The 17,477-nt window shown below is 37.9% G+C and overlaps 1 protein-coding gene and 2 non-coding genes across 7 annotated transcripts in view; 2 read left to right on the top strand and 1 right to left on the bottom strand.

Moving 5' to 3' along the window:
- The window catches only part of NSL1 (NSL1 component of MIS12 kinetochore complex), a 41,652-nt gene that overhangs the window by 376 nt on the left and 23,799 nt on the right, over window positions 1-17,477 (top strand). For all 5 annotated transcript variants that reach the window (XM_081489787.1, XM_081489786.1, XM_081489789.1 and 2 more), the window contains exons 2-3: window positions 6,569-6,647; window positions 16,465-16,595. In XM_081489787.1, coding sequence (XP_081345913.1) covers window positions 6,569-6,647; window positions 16,465-16,595 — 210 coding nt within the window. The remainder of the gene's footprint in view (window positions 1-6,568; window positions 6,648-16,464; window positions 16,596-17,477) is intronic.
- LOC145508130 (small nucleolar RNA SNORA61) lies at window positions 2,670-2,795 on the top strand. The gene has a single exon (XR_014055389.1). It is a non-coding gene; the product is annotated as a small nucleolar RNA SNORA61 (small nucleolar RNA).
- On the bottom strand, window positions 4,815-4,921 carry LOC145508018 (U6 spliceosomal RNA). The gene has a single exon (XR_014055287.1). It is a non-coding gene; the product is annotated as a U6 spliceosomal RNA (small nuclear RNA).

Below are 17,477 nucleotides of genomic sequence, written 5' to 3'. Positions count from 1 at the left end.
GAACGAGATAGATGCTGGAGGCAGCTGGGTGTTGTTAGTTAACTTAGACCCGTGCTGTCCGACAGAAAATTCAAGGCGAGCCATGTGTGTCACTTGAAATTAAAAGGAAGAAAATAGGTGAAATTAATTTTAATGATACTTATTTAACCGACTGTGTCCAAGATACCATTTTAACTTGTAATAATTTTAAAAAAGGAACAGCTAGTTTACATTCTTTGTTTCATACCAAGCTTTTCACATCTGTCTTAACACCTCATGTCCTTTTCCACTAGCCACATTTTAAGGCTTCAACAGCCACAAAGTGGCTAGATTGTCCCCTGTTGGACGATGTAGACAGAGACTCAGAAAGGAGAATCCTGGAAGTCAGTCACCAGCCTAGCTTTTGGTCTTTCTTTTTGCTTGTTTTTAGAATATCTTGAAAAGAGAGCGAAAACATTTTCCCTACGAGTCTAAAGTAGGTAAGGAAGCTTTCCATTATAAACTTCACTAAGATCACACTGGCCCTTATAAACCATTTCCCCTTCCTTTCTCAAGTATTTTGCAAAGCTCTGTAGAAGATGGGTTTTTTGGGGGGTGGGGGAAAGACACAACAAATTGAGGGATATGTGCCAGTCTGAAGAAAGGACACGACCTATTTATATACAAGGGAAAATGTTAAAATGTTTGTGATGCAGTACAGTTTTACTGACCACAGTGCAAACAAAATAGAGGCTAAGTGGATGAAGAATATAGGAACACTCCCTGGGTTGTGATTCTGTGTTCCAGGATTGTATACACTGACTTTTATATCATTCCCCCCTTGCAAGCCACGGAAGGATAGAGACATACCTGAGGACATTTTTCATAATAATTTCATGGGGGAAGACTTGTTTCTTTGTGTAATGATCTTAGAATTTACACCTTTCCAGGAAGTGCTAAGGCACTTAGAACATTAATTCTCCTTACAGAAAAAGAGGAACTTGGCTTAACCGATTATACCTTATTAATGGATGAGAAAGTAAATTAGAAGATGAAGGATGTGAAGACTTAAACTACCAAGGGAATTCACTTGTGTTTTAACTAAGAAAACAGATAAAAGGCCGAGGCTTCAGTAATGTTGACATATCTTTATCTATATCACATCATAATATAGTAACATTTTTTTGTGATAGTTTTTTTTAAATTTTATTTTATTGAAGTATAGTTGATTTACAATGTTCTGTTAACTTCTACTGTATAGCAAAATGATTCAGTTATATATGCTTTTTTTTCATTATGGGTTATCACAGAATATTGAATATAGTTCTCTATGATGTACATTAGGACCTTGTTGTTTATCCATTTTACATGTAAAAGGTTGCATCTACTAATCTTAAATTTCTAATCTATCCTTCCCCCACCCACCTCCCCCTTTGTACCCGCAAGTGTCTTTTCTATATCTGTGACTTTGTTTCATAGACACGTCCTTCTGTGTCGTATTTTAGATTCGACATGTAAATGATATCATACATCTTTCTCTGTCGGACTTCCTTCACTTTTATATAAATATGGTAATCTCCAGGTCCATCCATGTTGCGGCAAATGACTTTATTTCATCTTTTTTACGGTTGTGGAATATTCCATTGTATATGTGTACCACATCTTTATGCTTCACCTGTCGATGGACATTTAGGTTGTTTCCATGTCTTGGTTGTTGTAAATAGTGCTGCAGTGAACACTGGGATGCACATCTTTTTTTTTTTATTTTTAAGTTAGTTATTTATTTTTGTATTTGGCTGGATCTTCGTTGCTGCACGAGGACTTTCTCTAGTTGTGGCGAGTGGGAGCTACTCTTTACTCGGAGCATACTCCATGCTTGGAGTTCTCTTTGAGGTGATTTCTCTTGTGGAGCACTGGCTCTAGGGCCTGTGGGCTCAGTAGTTGCAGTTCCTCGATTCTAGAGCATAAGCTCAGGAGCTGTGGTGCACGGACTTGGTTGCCCATGGCATGTGGGATCTTCCCAGACCAAGGACTGAACTCATGTCCCCTGCATTGGTGAGCAGATTCTTAACCACTGGACCACCAGGGAAGTCCTGCATATCTTTTCAAATTTTATTTAGTACTTTTCTCCAGATATATGCCCAGGAGTAGGATGCAGACCATATGGCAACTCTTAATTTTTTGAGGAAATTCCATACTGTTTTCCATAGTGGCTGTATCAGTTTACATTCTCACCAGCAATGAAACAGGGTAGCATTTATAATTTGTAGACTTTTTATTTAAGGCTTTAAAAAATTAATTAGTTAATTTTGGCTGCACTGAGTCTTCATTGCTGTGCGCAGGCTTTCTCTAGTTGTGGCAGGCGGGTTTCTCGTGGCAGTGGCTTCTCTTGTTGCAGAACACAGACTCGAGGTGCACCGGCTTAGTTACCCCACAGCATGTGGAATCTTCCCAGACCAGGAATCAAATCTGTGTCCTCTGAATTGGCAGGCGGATTCTTATCCACTGGACCACCAGGAAAGTTCTGTGTATTTTTTTGTTTTAATATTTTAATTTGTTTATAAAGGGTGTGGGTAGTGGGCTGGGGACAGAGGTTGAAAATAATCCAAAAACAACAGAGATAGAGGATGTGGACAGCGTATTCATTTCCTATTGTTGATGTAACAAGTTACCACACTGAGTGGCTTACAGTGATACAAAGGTATTATCTGACCCTCCTGTTCCCTTTCCCATCGGATCTACACCCTGGTCTTGGTGGTCGTAAAAGGAGGAATAGTAGTACAGAAACTGTGCTCGTGGTGTGTGCTGTACAGCACGTGGGCTAGTTTCAGACAAGGTTGAATCTTCTTGGAACTTGTTTTCTCCACCCCTTAAAATGGGGTAATCTTAGGCTTAAAGGGAGACTATATGTGAAACTGGCAGGTGGTATAGTAATTGCTGGCTAATATTTTTGTATTTGGGAGGGGTATACCAATAGCTTTCTTGCCTCCTGATTGATACTTTTCTCCCCGTAAGACCTGTTGCCAGTAAAGCTGTCTTCATCTATGTGGATCTACAGAGTTAGGAGCGAAACAAAGAGGCAAATGAAGAGACAGGGGGCACTTTCAGGTGGAAACAGCTGTTTTGTTTTTGGTGATGCTGCTGGCATATAGATGACCAATAAAAGACTCACAGATAAAAAAAAAAAAAGGTATTATCTGACAGTTCTGGAGGGCAGAAGTCGTAAAGTCAGGGTGCTGGCAGGGTTGCATTTCTTCTGGAGGCTTGCCTTTCCCAGCTTCTGGAGGCTGCGCTCCTTGACTCATGGCTCCTTCCTTCATCTTCAGTGCACGTCACTCTGACTTCTGCTCACACATCCTTCCCTCTGGTTTTGACACTCCTGCCCTTTTTTTTTCTGGTATGGACCCTTGTGATTACATTGGGCCCACCTGAATAATCAGACACACTGTGCACATCTCATGATCCTTTATCACAACCAGCAAAATCTCTCCTTTTTTCCGTATGAGATGACATATTCACAAGTTCTAGGACCTACAATGCAGACATCTCTGGGGGCCATTATTCAGCTACCACAGAATTTTTTTTTTAATTGGAGGATAATTGCTTTACAATGTGGTGTTGGTTTCTGCTGTACAACAACGTGGATCAGCCATGCTGCTGCTGCCGCTGCTAAGTGTACATATATCCCCTCGCTCTTGAATCTCCCTCCCACCTCCTTACCCCACCACACCACACCCCTGCCTTCCCACCCCTCTCGGTAGTCACAGAGCACCAGGCTGAACTCTCTGTGTTACACAGCAGCTTCTGAGGCATGTGAGATCTTCCCAGACCAGGGATTGAACCCACGTTCCCTGCATTGGCCAGGTGGATTTTTAACCAGCTCTCGGTTTTACACATGGTAGTGTGTGCATGTCAGTGCTACTCTCTCAGTTCATCCCATCCTCTCCTTCCCTAGCAGTGTCCTCAGGTCCAGTCTCTACATGTGTCTCTATTCCTGCCCTGCAGATAGGTTCATCAGGACCATTTTTCTAGATTCCATATATATGCATTAATATATGATATTTATTTTTCTTTTCTGACTAGCTTCACTTGTATAACAGGCTCTAGGTTCATCCACCTCAATTCAGCTGACTCAAATTTATTTGGTTTTATGTCTGAGTAATATTCCATTGTATATATGTACCATAACTTCTTTATCCTTTTGTCTGTTGATGGACACCTAAGTTGTTTCCATGTCCTGGCTATTGTAAATAGTGCTACAGTGAATATTGAGGTACATGTGTCGTTTTGAATTATGGTTTACTCAGAGTATATGCCCAGTAGTGGGATTGCTGGGTCATATGGTAGTTTTATTCCTAGTTTTTTAAGAAACCTCCATATTGTCTCCACAGTGTCTGTATTAATTTGCATTCCCACGAACAGTGCAGTACATTCTCTCCAGAATTTATTGTTTGTAGACTTTTTAATGATGGCCATTCTGACTGGTGTGAGGTGATACCTCACTGTAGTTTTTTTTTTTTTAATAAATTTATTTATTTTAGTTGGGGGCTAATTACTTTACAATATTGTAGTGGTTTTTGCCATACATTGACATGAATCAGCCATGGGTTTACATGTGTTCCCCATCCTGAACCCCCCTCCCACCTCCCTCCCCATCCCATCCCTCTGGGTCATCCCATTGCCCCAGCCCTGAGCATTTGTCTCATGCATTGAACCTGGAATGGTGTTCTGTTTCACATAGGATAATATACATGTTTCAATGCTATTCTCCCTGACTGTCCCACCCTCACCTTCTCCCTCAGAGTCCATAACACTGTTCTATGCATCTGTGTCTCTTATTCTGTCTCGCATATAGGAAAAATATGGAACGCTTCACGAGTTTGCGTGTCATCCTTGCGCAGGGGCCATGCTCATCTTCTCTGTATCGTTCCAATTTTAGTATATGTGCTGCCGAAGCGAGCACTCACTGTAGTTTTGATTTGCATTTCTCTAGTAATTAATAAAGTAACATTTAAAAAAAATTGATACAACTATGCAATGACTAATTAAAAAGACAATTTATATTATTGGATAATTCTTGAATAGAATTGGATAGAGTAAGGATTTTACTTTATAAAAATCTTCAAAGTATAGAATACATACTCTAACTCATAATTATCATAATTATTTAAGCTTATTTTTTCTTTTTTTAAAATTTATTTTAAATTGAAGGATAATTTTAAGCTTATTTTTAATTATATAAAATGTATTCTCATTATGAAAAATAGCATAAAACAAAAATCTTTGCATTCCTCTCCACTGTCCCTCTTCCTTCTTGGAAATAATTTACTATTTTGGAGGGTATAATCCTTCTCTTTTTTGGCTTTAAAGCTGTCTGTTTTAAAAAGTGTTCTTTTTTTTTTTAATATTAATAGTGTCATGCTGATGTATTGTTAACATCCTGCTTTTGTTTAAAAAACCGAATATGTCTTTGGCTATTATTTGTTAATGTTATATAGAGATGTACTTCATTCTTTTAGTATTGTATGATATGGGTATATTGTATATTTAGCCATTCTCCTAATTTTGAATTTAGATATTTTCCCCTCAATATTTCATAATTTCAAACAGAACTGAAATAAGCATTCTCAGTTTATCTTCTTTATGTTTTTATGAGAATGGTCCTTGAGGTTATATTGATAGATGTGAAATTGTTAGGCTTTAGGGAATGTACATTTAAAGTTTGGATGATACCATCAAATTTCTTTAGTTTTTTACTTTTTAATGTATTATGAACATTTTTAACGTTACAAAAAATTGACTATCACAGTGAACATCCATATGTCTATCACCAAATTTAGCAGTTACCAAAAATATGTTATACTTCTATTTTAAAGCAAATTGCATCTCTTATGTCATTTCCTCATTACATACTTCAAAGTACCTCTCCAAAAAAAAGAGTCCTAGGACTTCCCTGGTGGTCCAGTGGTTAAGAATCTGCCTTGCGATGCAAGGGATGTGGGTTCAACCCCCAGTCGGGGAAGAACTCACATGCTGTAGAGTAACTAAGCCCGAGCACCGAAACACTGATCCCAAGTGCCAGAACTAGAGTCTGTGTAAGTCCGTCTGCCATAGTGAAAGATCTCCAGTGATGCAACGAAAATCCCGCGTGCTGCATCTAAGACCCAACGCAGTCCCCCCCCCAAAAAAAAACAGTCTGTTGTAAAGTAGGAATTAATTTCACTTTCTTTTAAGCCTGTGTATTTTCCCACTTGTTAACAGTGACCCTCATTCAGCAGCAAATGTATTACTTATACTCCTGAGATTCATTTGAGCCCAATTTGTTAGCTTGTTTTCCTTTCATTTAAGAAGTAAATTTTTTTTGTTTGCACCAATATTCTAAAACTTCTCGTTACATTTTCTCATGGGTAACGTAATGGCTGTTGGAACTAAAATGTAGGTAGAATAAATGATTGAAATGGAATCTCACTTCATTGAAAAGCATAAGCATACTAGTAATCTAGTCGTCTACTTTTTTTATATTCTCTATCACAAAGCTGAATTGTCCAAATGTTTGAATTCAGCGTTTAAAGTTATTTTCAGTGACTTTATTTTTGTGACTTTATTGCAGACTTTTGAATCAGCTGTGCAAGAGAATGTCAGCATTAATGGGCAAGCATGGCACGAAGCTTCAGACAGTTGCTTTATGGGTATGTGACTTCCCTCTGTCATTCATTTCTGAGTTATTTTTGTAGCCATTCCATTTCATTTCCTGCCATGTCACTTCCAGGATCTTAGTTCCCCAACCAGAGATCAAGCCCATGCGCCCTGTAGTGGAAGCTCGAAGTCCTAACCATTGGACTACCAGGGAATTCCTACCTGTTTTCAATGTCACCTCTTTACTGGCAGAATTCCTTTACTGGAAGAAAACAGAAAATTAATCTAGAAGACTATTAAGGTCATATACGGAGGCAGACAACATAGAGGTTACTGTATATGCTATCTGGCATTCCCACAAGACTTTCATCTGATCAGTCTTCAAAAGTACCCTTGTCAATAGCTTATTGGAAAATACTATAGAACTATTGTGAGATGAAGAAGCAGGCCCAGAGAATTCCTATGCTTAATATTTTATAAATCGAATTATATTTTTATAAGTGAGCCTTTGAGTAGATAGTGAAATACTCTTAGAAATGTGAAGTTAAACTGTATAAGTACCATATAAAGGATGAGTTTAATATTTGCAGAAACCTCTTTAAAAATACAGAATATTTTGCTGGTCCACGCAGACTAGATTGCACCCTACCTAATGAAAGTGACATATTTAAAGAAATCAAAGTTTTAATAGAAAGAAAATGGTCAGTGTAGGAAGGAAAAAAATGTAGTAGAAAAAGAATGAAAAAAAAAAAAAGAAAAAGAACGATCAGCGTGGGAAGAGAAACAGAATTCTCCAGCAACGTCCAGGAAAAGGGCTGTCCTGACAAGAGGACTGGAGTGCCTTGTTGGTCCCCATGGTGATAGTGCAGAGATCTGCCCAGTGTAGACTGATGTCTCTGCTAGCTGTTAAGATTAACCATTTAAACCTTTGAGCTTATTCCAAGCCCTGTCAAGCAATTCTCTGTGGCTGTAATTTTTCTTCTCAGCATTAAGATAATTCTTTGCCCAGATGATTTTACTCTCTACTCCTTGGTATTATTATAATTACCTCTTCAAAGACACCAGAGTTCACTTTGTGGTTTACATATTAAAATGGAAAAAACACCCATAAGATTTTTCAACTATTATCAAAGTGATTGCCAATTAGTGAGGAAAGGCAGCATATCAGAATCACCTAGGAGTATTTTCAAACTAGACAGCCTTTACTGAGTGTTTATGTGATTCTTGTTCTGTGAAGTCAGTTTGGAACTGCTGTGTTGTTCAGTCCAGACTGCCTTTAGCATATGATTCATCAATTTATAGATAAACGTGTATTTTCTGACAGGTTGGCAGCCTGGGTAGATGGCTGAAAACTGAATATTGTCTGTCCCTCCCCCCCCCCCCCCCGCCTTATAACTTTGAGAGGAAATAGTTAAGAATACTACATTTTTACCTTCTTTCATGGGCACTTGATAAATGTCAGACACCATACCAAGTTCCAGGAAATAAATGAAAAGATATGATTCTTACCATTTAGGAACTCATCATTAAAGGAAGGAAATAGACAAAAACACATTGCTTTTCAGGAAGTGGGAGAAGAGAGTAGCTTGCTGTTAAATGCATTTAATAAATAAAAGTATAGACAGAAAGGAGGTTGGAAGAACGTCTGAAGCAAAGAAAAAAGCACGTGCAAAGGCACAAAGTGAAAGTGGCTCAGTCATGTCCAACTCTTTGCGACCCCATAGACTATACAGTCCATGGAATTCTCCAGGCCGGAATACTGGAGTGGGTAGCCTATCCCTTCTCCAGCGGATCTTCCCAACTCAGGAATCAAACCAGGGTCTCTCGCACTGCATGCGGATTCTTTACCAACTGAGCTGTCAGGGAAGCCCTAAGGACACAAAGGAGTGATATGTTTGGAAAATGTCAGAAGTGAATTGAGATAGATGAGGCCAAGTTGGGACTAAATCACATAAAGCCCTGTAGCATATGCAGAGGAATCTGTACTTTGTCCTGTAGGTCAGGGGTCCCCAACCTCTGATGATCTGAGGTGGAACTGATGTAATAATAATGTGAATAAAATGCACAGTAAATATAATGCTCTTGAATTATCCCCAAACTACTTCCCCATAGTCCCCTCTTACCTTAGGAGGATGTGTCCAGGATGTTCAGTCAATGCCTGAAATCTCAGATAGTACCAAACCCTGTGTATACTATTTTTAAAAAATTTTATTGAAGTATAGTTGGTTTACAATATACCTCCTTTCTGCTGTTCTTCTGTACAACAGAGTGACTCAGTAATATACATATATATATTCTTTTTCATTATGGTTTGGCACAGAATATTGAATATAGTTCCCAGTGCTAGTAGGACTTTGTTTATCCATCCTATATATAATTATGATAAAGTTTAGTTTAGAAATTAGGCTTAATGAGATTAACAACAATAACTAATAATAAAATAGAATGATTATAACAATATTCTATAATGAAAGTTATGTGAATGTGGTCTCTTTCCCTCACTCTCAGAATATCTTCCTGTATAAATTTAATGCCTTTTCTGTCTGAACTACAGACTTACCATGTACTGTGACTGTAACCTTTGCAGTTTGAGGAATGACAACAAAGCTAACACAAATTTCTTTTTTCTTTTTCACAATTTCATGGATAGAAGATTTATTCTTACCGTAGATCTTAGCAACCTCAGCTACAATTTTTTTCCTTATTAAGTTGCAGACTTCTGCCTTTTCACTTAAAAGAAGCAACTTACAGCTTCTCTTTGCCATATTTGATTTTTTTTTTAATTCATTTATTATTTTTGACTGTGTTGGGTCTCCATTGCTCCACGGGTTTTTCTCTATTGATAGATGCAGCGAGCAGGGGCTACTCTAGTTGTGATGTGCGGGCTTCTCCTTGAGGTGGCTTCCCTTGTTGCAGAGCATGGGCTCTAGGGCACACAGGCTTCAGTCGTTGTGGCTCGTGGGCTCTGGAGCACAGGCTCAATAGTTGTGGGCTTAGTTGCTCCGCAGCATGTGGGATCTTCCCAGACAAGGGATTGAATCTGTGTCACCTGCATTGGCAGGCAGATTCTTTACCACTGAGCCACCAGGGAAGCCCTTCTTTGCCCTATTTGAATTGCCAGCATCACAACTCTTGTGCTTTGGGGCCTTTATTAAGGAAATTAAGGGTTACTTGAACACAGACACAGAGATACTACAACAGTTGATCTGATAACCAAGGTGGCTACCAAATGACTAATGGGCAAGATAGGTTGGACAAAGGGATGATTCATGTCTTGGGTGGGATGGAGCAGGACAGCCTGAGGTTTCATCACGCTACTCAGAATGGCACACAATTTAAAACTTATGAATTGTTTATTTCTGGAATTTTTCATTTAGTATTTTCAGGCTGTGGTTGACCATGGATAACTGAAACTGCAGAAAGTGAAACCACAGATAAGGGTGCACTACTATAACAAGAAAAAGTTTGTGTTTTAGAATCTAACTGCTGGCTGTGTCGGGGATGGATTGGAGAAGGGAGAAATTCAAGGGAGAACCTCTAAGACCTTAGGAAGTTATTGCAGTAATACAGCAAAAGACGGTGAAGACCACCCTAAGAGGAAAAAAAAGATGGGTTCGAGAGATGTTTAGAAGATAGAATTAATAGGGTTTGTATCTGATCTAATACATAGAATCAATTAGTAAGTTTTGCAAGGGCAGAGGCTTTTGTGTTTTGTTCACTGAGATTATCATGCAAATGAGTGAACAAATGAAAGAATGAATATACAAGTGAAACCAACTTTGTCCCTGCCCCTCTACTCTGAGACAGCTATCCCCCATGCCCGAATGAAGATCAAAGATCTCGTATGCTGCAGCTGTGCCCTGGTGCAGCCAAATAAATATATTTTTTTAAAAAGTAAGTTCCTTGAGAGCAGGGAATCTATTTATATTTTTCTCATCACTGTGTTTTCAGTACTTGGCACATAGTATGTGGTTAGCCAAAAGTTCCTTTGGTTTTTTAAGTAAAAAATAAGACAGTCTTTCATTTTCACCAAGAACTTCACTGAACAACATATTCACTGTTTTGTTCCACTACCTTCTGCCATTTTTCAGGCAACTTCATAATTCCATTTTCCCAAAACTTTTTATCTTTTTAAGCAAAGAACTGTTCAGGTGCCTTTTACAGTCCTCCAGGAAACTGAAATTTTTTTCATTAAGAGAATTTTGTAAAGACTGAAATAAATGGACACCAGAAGGTGCAGTGTCTGGTAAATATAGCGGATGAAATCAGAACTTCCCAGCCAAGCTGTAACGGTTTTTGTCTGGTTATCAAAGAAGCATGTGGTCTTGTGTTATCTTGATGGAAGATGATGTGTTTTCTGTTGACTGATTCCAGACACTTTTCACCTTCCAGACACTTTTCACCTATTGCTGCCTTAAGTTGGTTTACTTAGAAGCAGTACTTGTTGGAATGAATCGTTTGGTTTTCTGGAAGGAGCTCATAATAGAAGACTCCCTTTCAGTCCCACTGTATATACAACATAACCTTCTTTGGATGCAGACCAACCTTCGGTGTGATCGGTGGTGGTTCATTTCACTTGCCTCATATTCTCTTCTATTCCACACCATTGTACAATATCTACTTTTCATCTCCCATCACAATTTGCTTTAAAAACAGGACATTTTTCATTATGTTTCATTAGAGAATCACATATGGAAATATGCTCAATAAGGTTTTTTTCGCTTAACTTATGCAGAACCTAAACATCAAGTGATGAACATAACCAAGCTGCTGCAAATGATCTGCAGTGCTAGATTTGGATATTTTGAGTATGTTAACTATTTTCTGCATGGTGTAACGTTGACTGTTCTTGATTAATGTCTCAGTTTGATTGCTCTCAACTTCAATTGGTCTGCCCACCCATGGAGCATTGTCCCTTTAGAAAACTCCAGCATGAAACTTTACAAACTACTTTTGACATGTTCAGTAGGTCACAGCATCTTCTCCATACACTGCACAAATTTTTCTTTTGTGTTTCAGTTGCATTTTTTTTTCAGTTGTGTTTTTATGTTTCTTGAAATAATAAAGCATAATATGCCAAAAATGTTGCTTTTTTCTTCCATGGTCAGTATTAAAATGGCTACTCAAAAATTCACCAATTGGTGAGCTTTTTTTTAAAATACATACTGATATGACAGCTGTCACAGTACACTGTTAACAAAATTGTTATGAATGAAATTAAAGACAATTAAGCACTACTAGAGCCAGTTAGGAGAAGGCAGTGGCACCCCACGCCAGTACTTTTGCCTGGAAAATCCCATGGACGGAGGAGCCTGGTAGGCTACAGTCCATGGGGTCGCTAAGAGTTGGACACGACTGAGCGACCTCACTTTCACTTTTCCCTTGCATGCACTGGAGAAGGAAATGGCAACCCACTCCAGTGTTCTTGCCTGGAGAATCCCAGGGACGGCGGAGCCTGGTGGGCTGCCGTCTATGGGGTTGTACAGAGTCGGACACGACTGAAGCGACTTAGCAGCAGCAGCAGCAGAGCCAGTTACGGAAAAAACCAAACAAACCTTTTGGCCAACCCAGTACATACTTGTTTAGTCACTAAGTCATGTCCAACTTTTTTATGACCCTAAAGACTGTAGCCTGCCAGGTTCCTCTGTCCATGGGATTTCCCAGGCAAGAATACTGGAGTGGGTTGCCATTTCCTTCTCCAGGGGATCTTCCCGACCCAGCGATTGAACCCGCGTCTCCTGCATTGAGGTGAATTCCTTACCCCTGAGCCAGTGGGGACGGCAGAGTAATGACAAATTCTTCCCTGCTTAAATTTATGCCAGCATATTTGGAAAACTCAGCAGTGGCTACAGGACTGGAAAAGGTCAGTTTTCATTCCAATCCCAAAGAAAGGCAATGCCAAAGAATGCTCAAACTACCGCACAATTGCACTCATCTCACACACTAGCAAAGTAATGCTCAAAATTCTCCAAACCAGGCTTCAGCAATACATGAACTATGAACTTCCAGATGTTCAAGCTGGATTTAGAAACGCAGAGGAACCAGAGATCAAATTGCCAGCATCCGCTGGATCATCGAAAAAGCAAGAGAGTTCCAGAAAAACATCTATTTCTGCTTTATTGCCTATGCCAAAGCCTTTGACTGTGTGGATAACAATACACTGTGGAAAATTCTGAAAGAGATGGGAATATCAGAGCACCTGACCTGCCTCTTGAGAAACCTGTATGCAGGTCAGGAAGCAACCTTTAGAACTGGACATGGAACAACAGACTGGTTCCAAATTGGGAAAGGAGTACGTCAAGGCTGTATATTGTCACCCTGCTTATTTAACTTATATGCAGAGTACATCATGAGAAATGCTGGGCTGGAGGAAGCACAAGCTGGAATCAAGATTGCTGGGAGAAATATCAGTAACCTCAGATATGCAGATGACACCACCCTTATGGCAGAAAGTGAAGAAGAACTAAAGAGCCTCTTGATGGAAGTGAAAGAGGAGAGTGAAAAAGTTGGTTAAAACTTAAAATTCAGAAAACTAAAATCATGGCATCTGGTTCCATCACTTCATGGCAAATAGATGGGGAAACAGTGACAGACTATTTTGGGGAGCTCCAAAATCACTGCAGGTGGTGACTGCAGCCGTGAAATTAAAAGATGCTTGCTTCTTGGAAGAAAAGTTATGACAAACCTAGACAACATATTAAAAAGCAGAGACATTACTTTACCCACAAAGGTCTATCTAGTCAAGGCTATGGTTTTTCCAGTAGTCATGTATGAATGTGAGAGTTGGACTATAAAGAAAGCTGAGCTCCAAAGAATTGATACTTTGCTTTTGAACTGTGGTGTTGGAGGAGACTCCTGAGAGTCCCTTGGACAGCAAGGAGAATCTAACCAGTCCATCCTAAAGGAAATCAGTTCCTGAATATTCATTGGAAGGACTGATGCTGAAGCTGAAACTCCAATACTTTGGCCACCTGATGCGAAGAACTGACTCACTGGAAAAGACCCTGATGCTGGGAAAGATTGAAGGCAGGAGAAGGGGACGACAGAGGATGAGATAGTTGGATGGCATCACCGACTCGATGGATATGAGTTTGGGTAAACTCCGGGAGTTGGTGATGGACAGGGAGGCCTGGCATGCTGCAGTCCATGGGGTCACAAAGAGACAGGACTGAGTGACTGGTCTGAACTGAACTAAATTTATACATTTCAGTTTTTAGCTTTATCATTAGTGGCACTAAGAAACCATTTTCTTCTCTACACAGAAGATTTAGCTGGGAGACTTGTTTTTGATAGCTGATTGTGAAATGGTGACAATATTTCTTTCAGGCTAGTGATTGAACTTTTTAAATAATTAAAATATAGGGAAGGCTGCTCGTTTAAATGAGTACTCAAAGTAATAATGACTGTATCTCATAATATTTGCAGAAGAAGTAATTTAGTTGGACTTAGCGAATATTTTTTTGATGAATGAAAGGCCATACATGACCTCATTAATCTTTACCTGATATGTATGTTTATGCTGATGTATGTCAGCAATGTCTCAAAATGTTCCCCTATATGTATTTAACATGTTTCAGACTTCTCCATAATGAAGCTCTCTACTCAGTAAGATAATAGATCTTTTTCTGCCATAGACTTTGATGTAGCAGAACACACAGGATGCAAAACCAGTTAAGCTGAGGACATAGCTTTTAAGTATTTTTAACTACTTAATGTTCGCTACTTTAAAAATAATTTCCAGGGACTTCCCTAGTGGTCCAGTGATAAGAATGTGGCTGCAATGCAGGGTACCAGGGTTCTTTCCCTGGTCAGGAACTTAGATCTCACATGCCCTGGGGTAACTAAGCCACAACTGGAGAGCCCCCATGCCATCCGATACAGCCAAATAAATAAAGATAAAAAATAATTTTCAAAATAAGGTTAATGTATTCCCTGCATTCATTTCATCTGAGGTGCTTAATTTCTGGGCCTCATTCCAGAGACCTCTGTTGAGAATCAAAATTTCTGCCCTTCTCCTTACAAAAGAATGTATACTGTATGATTTCATTTATATAAAATTCTAGGAAACTAAAACTAGAATATAGTGATGAAAATTTGAAGAGTGGTTGCCTGGGATAGAGAGTAGTTTGGAAGGAGCTGGAAGGGGGACATTACAAGGGAACATAAGGAAACTTTTAGGGTGATGGTTATGTTCATTATCTTGTCTGTGGTGGTGGTTTCAAGGGTATACACATGTCAAAACTTATCAAATTGTATATTTTAAATATGTGCAGTTCACTGTATAACAGTTATACCTCAAAATAGCTGTTTTTTACTTCTGACACATTCTCCAGGTGATTATTCATTCTCCAGGAGTTTGAGAATCAGTACAGTTGACTTTTGAACAACACAGGTTTGAACTGCAAGGATCCGCTTATATAGGGATTTTTTTTTCACCATATATATACTACAGTACTACACGATTTGTAGTTGGTTGAATCCATAGATGTGGAAACTATAAAGTTATGTTTGGATTTTTGATGGTGTGGGGGGTCGGTGCCCCTAACTCTCCCACATTGTTTAAGGGTCTACTGTATTTTAAAATATAGGAAAGCAACTGATAAGGTAGCTTTAGCCAAATCAAAGAAACACTAAAATCAAATGTTAAATGCTTTCAGTGTGGCTCTTTCATTATGTTATCATCCTTTCCTTACACTTTATCCTGCAGCCATTTAGAACTTTTTCCTAAAGACTCTTGATCTTGCTGATGCTGTTTTCTCTGCCTCATGTGCTTCTCCATATTATTTTTTCCCTACCTTTGTTTTATGCAATGGATTTACACTTATATCAATATTTCAAGATCCAACTCAAATGTTACTTTCTCTTTAAAGTCTCAGATTCGCAAGGCATAGTTATTGTTCAAGTTGTTCTTTGTCCTGGTAGCATTTTGTTCATACTTCTGTTGCATTTGTGAAGTTGTTTTGCAGTTATCTGTCAGTTTCTTCCAGTGAACCATAAGCTCTTAGAGAACTGGAATTGCGTTATGTTCATCTTTGTATTTCTCTCTTTTTTTTTTTTTAGGTTATTTTTCTGTCTTGTCATTAAATTTTACTATTACAGTATTAGTTTTATGTCGTTTGTTATTTGATACAGATTTTTAAATTGTATTTATCCTTATTTTTAATTTCATATTTACTAAACTTGACATTATAAACTGATAAGGCTTCCAGGTACAACTATATTTTTCATTTTTAATCAATAGTTCTTTAGAATATATTGTTACTATATTGTTTGGAACTGACATGTAATATTGTTAGATATTCTTTTATTTAATATGATTTCATGAAAATTTATTTAACATAATCATAACCTTATTAATTTGTCTTAGTTTTTTGCCATAATAGAAAACTCTAGATTTTTCCTTTTTGTATTTGCACAGATAACTGCATGCTTGAAATTATTCTGTAGATTTTAGCCCACATATATTTTTGTGTCTTCTTTAGGCATTAGATTGTTGGATTTTGTTTTAATGCCAATCAGTATGCTGTGCTTTATATTCGAGTTTAGTTCATTTGCTTTATACACTTTAATTGATAACTTTCTTCTAATTCCTTTGTCCTGTAAGTTTTTCCTCATTGTGTCCTTTTTTTTTTTTTAAATCATCTTTGTATTTCTCTGATTTGGGCTTGGATTCCCATAGGGGCTCAGTAAGTAATTGACTGTTAAATGAATAAATGAATCAGTCACCAAAGTGAGGCATCCATTAACTTGCCATATTTGTTTTCCTTAAATTTTGTGTTTTCTAAATTTAGTTTATTTATGTTGCATTTTCATACAGAATATAAACTGTGTTTTAAGGAATTTTTGATATTATTTTTTCACTTGAAATAGATTCTGATATCAAAGTCCTTGAAGACCAGTTTGATGAAATCATAGTTGATTTAGCCACAAAACGTAAGCAGTATCCCAGAAAGATCCTTGAATGTGTCATCAAAATCATAAAGGCACAACAAGAGATTTTGGTAAGATGATTTACCTTTAAAATAGTAAATTTTATGTTATGTCTCTTTTACTACAGTAAAAACATAAAAAAGTTAAAGTGTAAGATCAAGTGGAGATAAATGACATTTTGTTTTCTTTGTTTTTCCTGTCTGAATTACTACTGATTGTCTATTATAAAAATTCCCCCTTCTAAGTCACACTAGGTTTTGAATACAGCTGATAATAAAATAAAGTAGAATTTGAAGATGGAAGACTGACAATAACTTAATTCTGAGTCCAGGAAGGAGAAAGAAATTTATTTTTTAAGCCTCTTCTTTCTATTTATGATTTGTATTTGGCACACTATTTGTATATAGTTATGAATTTTGGGAGACCCTTGTCTTTGTTACGTATTTTGGTGATGAAGATTGAGACTGCCTGTTTATAACGCCAAAATTTGCTTTCTGAATTGTGTGTAATTTCTTTTGCTCCAAAAATCATCATGAGGCAGAAGGAGGTTTGCTGGAATGGCATTGCCTCTGGAATGAGACATACATGTGGCTTCCAGCTTTGCTTAACGGTTTGTCCTTACTTTTTGAAATTAGCATACTGTCAAATATACATTTTCCAGTTGCTTATTTTTCAGGAATTGTTTCAGAGACTGAAAGCAGGTACTTTATCTAAAATATCTTACTTATCATTCTATGAGAAAAAATAGTTATAAACAAAATTTTCCTTTTTTATTTCTTCCATAGAAATGTCAGTTCTCCAAGAAATACCCCACTCCCATCTCCCTCATCTACTTTTAAAGTTTCCTAAGGAAAACATTCAAAATGCATTTATTTTCCAGTATTTTTCTCCCTATTACTACCCTTCCTCCCTGCTCCCCGCCCCAAAAAAACCTGTAGTCAGTATTACATAAA

The sequence above is a fragment of the Giraffa tippelskirchi genome, chromosome 5, assembly GCF_054371585.1.
Source record: "Giraffa tippelskirchi isolate mGirTip1 chromosome 5, T2T-mGirTip1v1.2.pri, whole genome shotgun sequence".
Lineage (NCBI taxonomy): Eukaryota > Metazoa > Chordata > Mammalia > Artiodactyla > Giraffidae > Giraffa > Giraffa tippelskirchi.
This window is presented reverse-complemented; position numbering and strand designations above follow the sequence as displayed.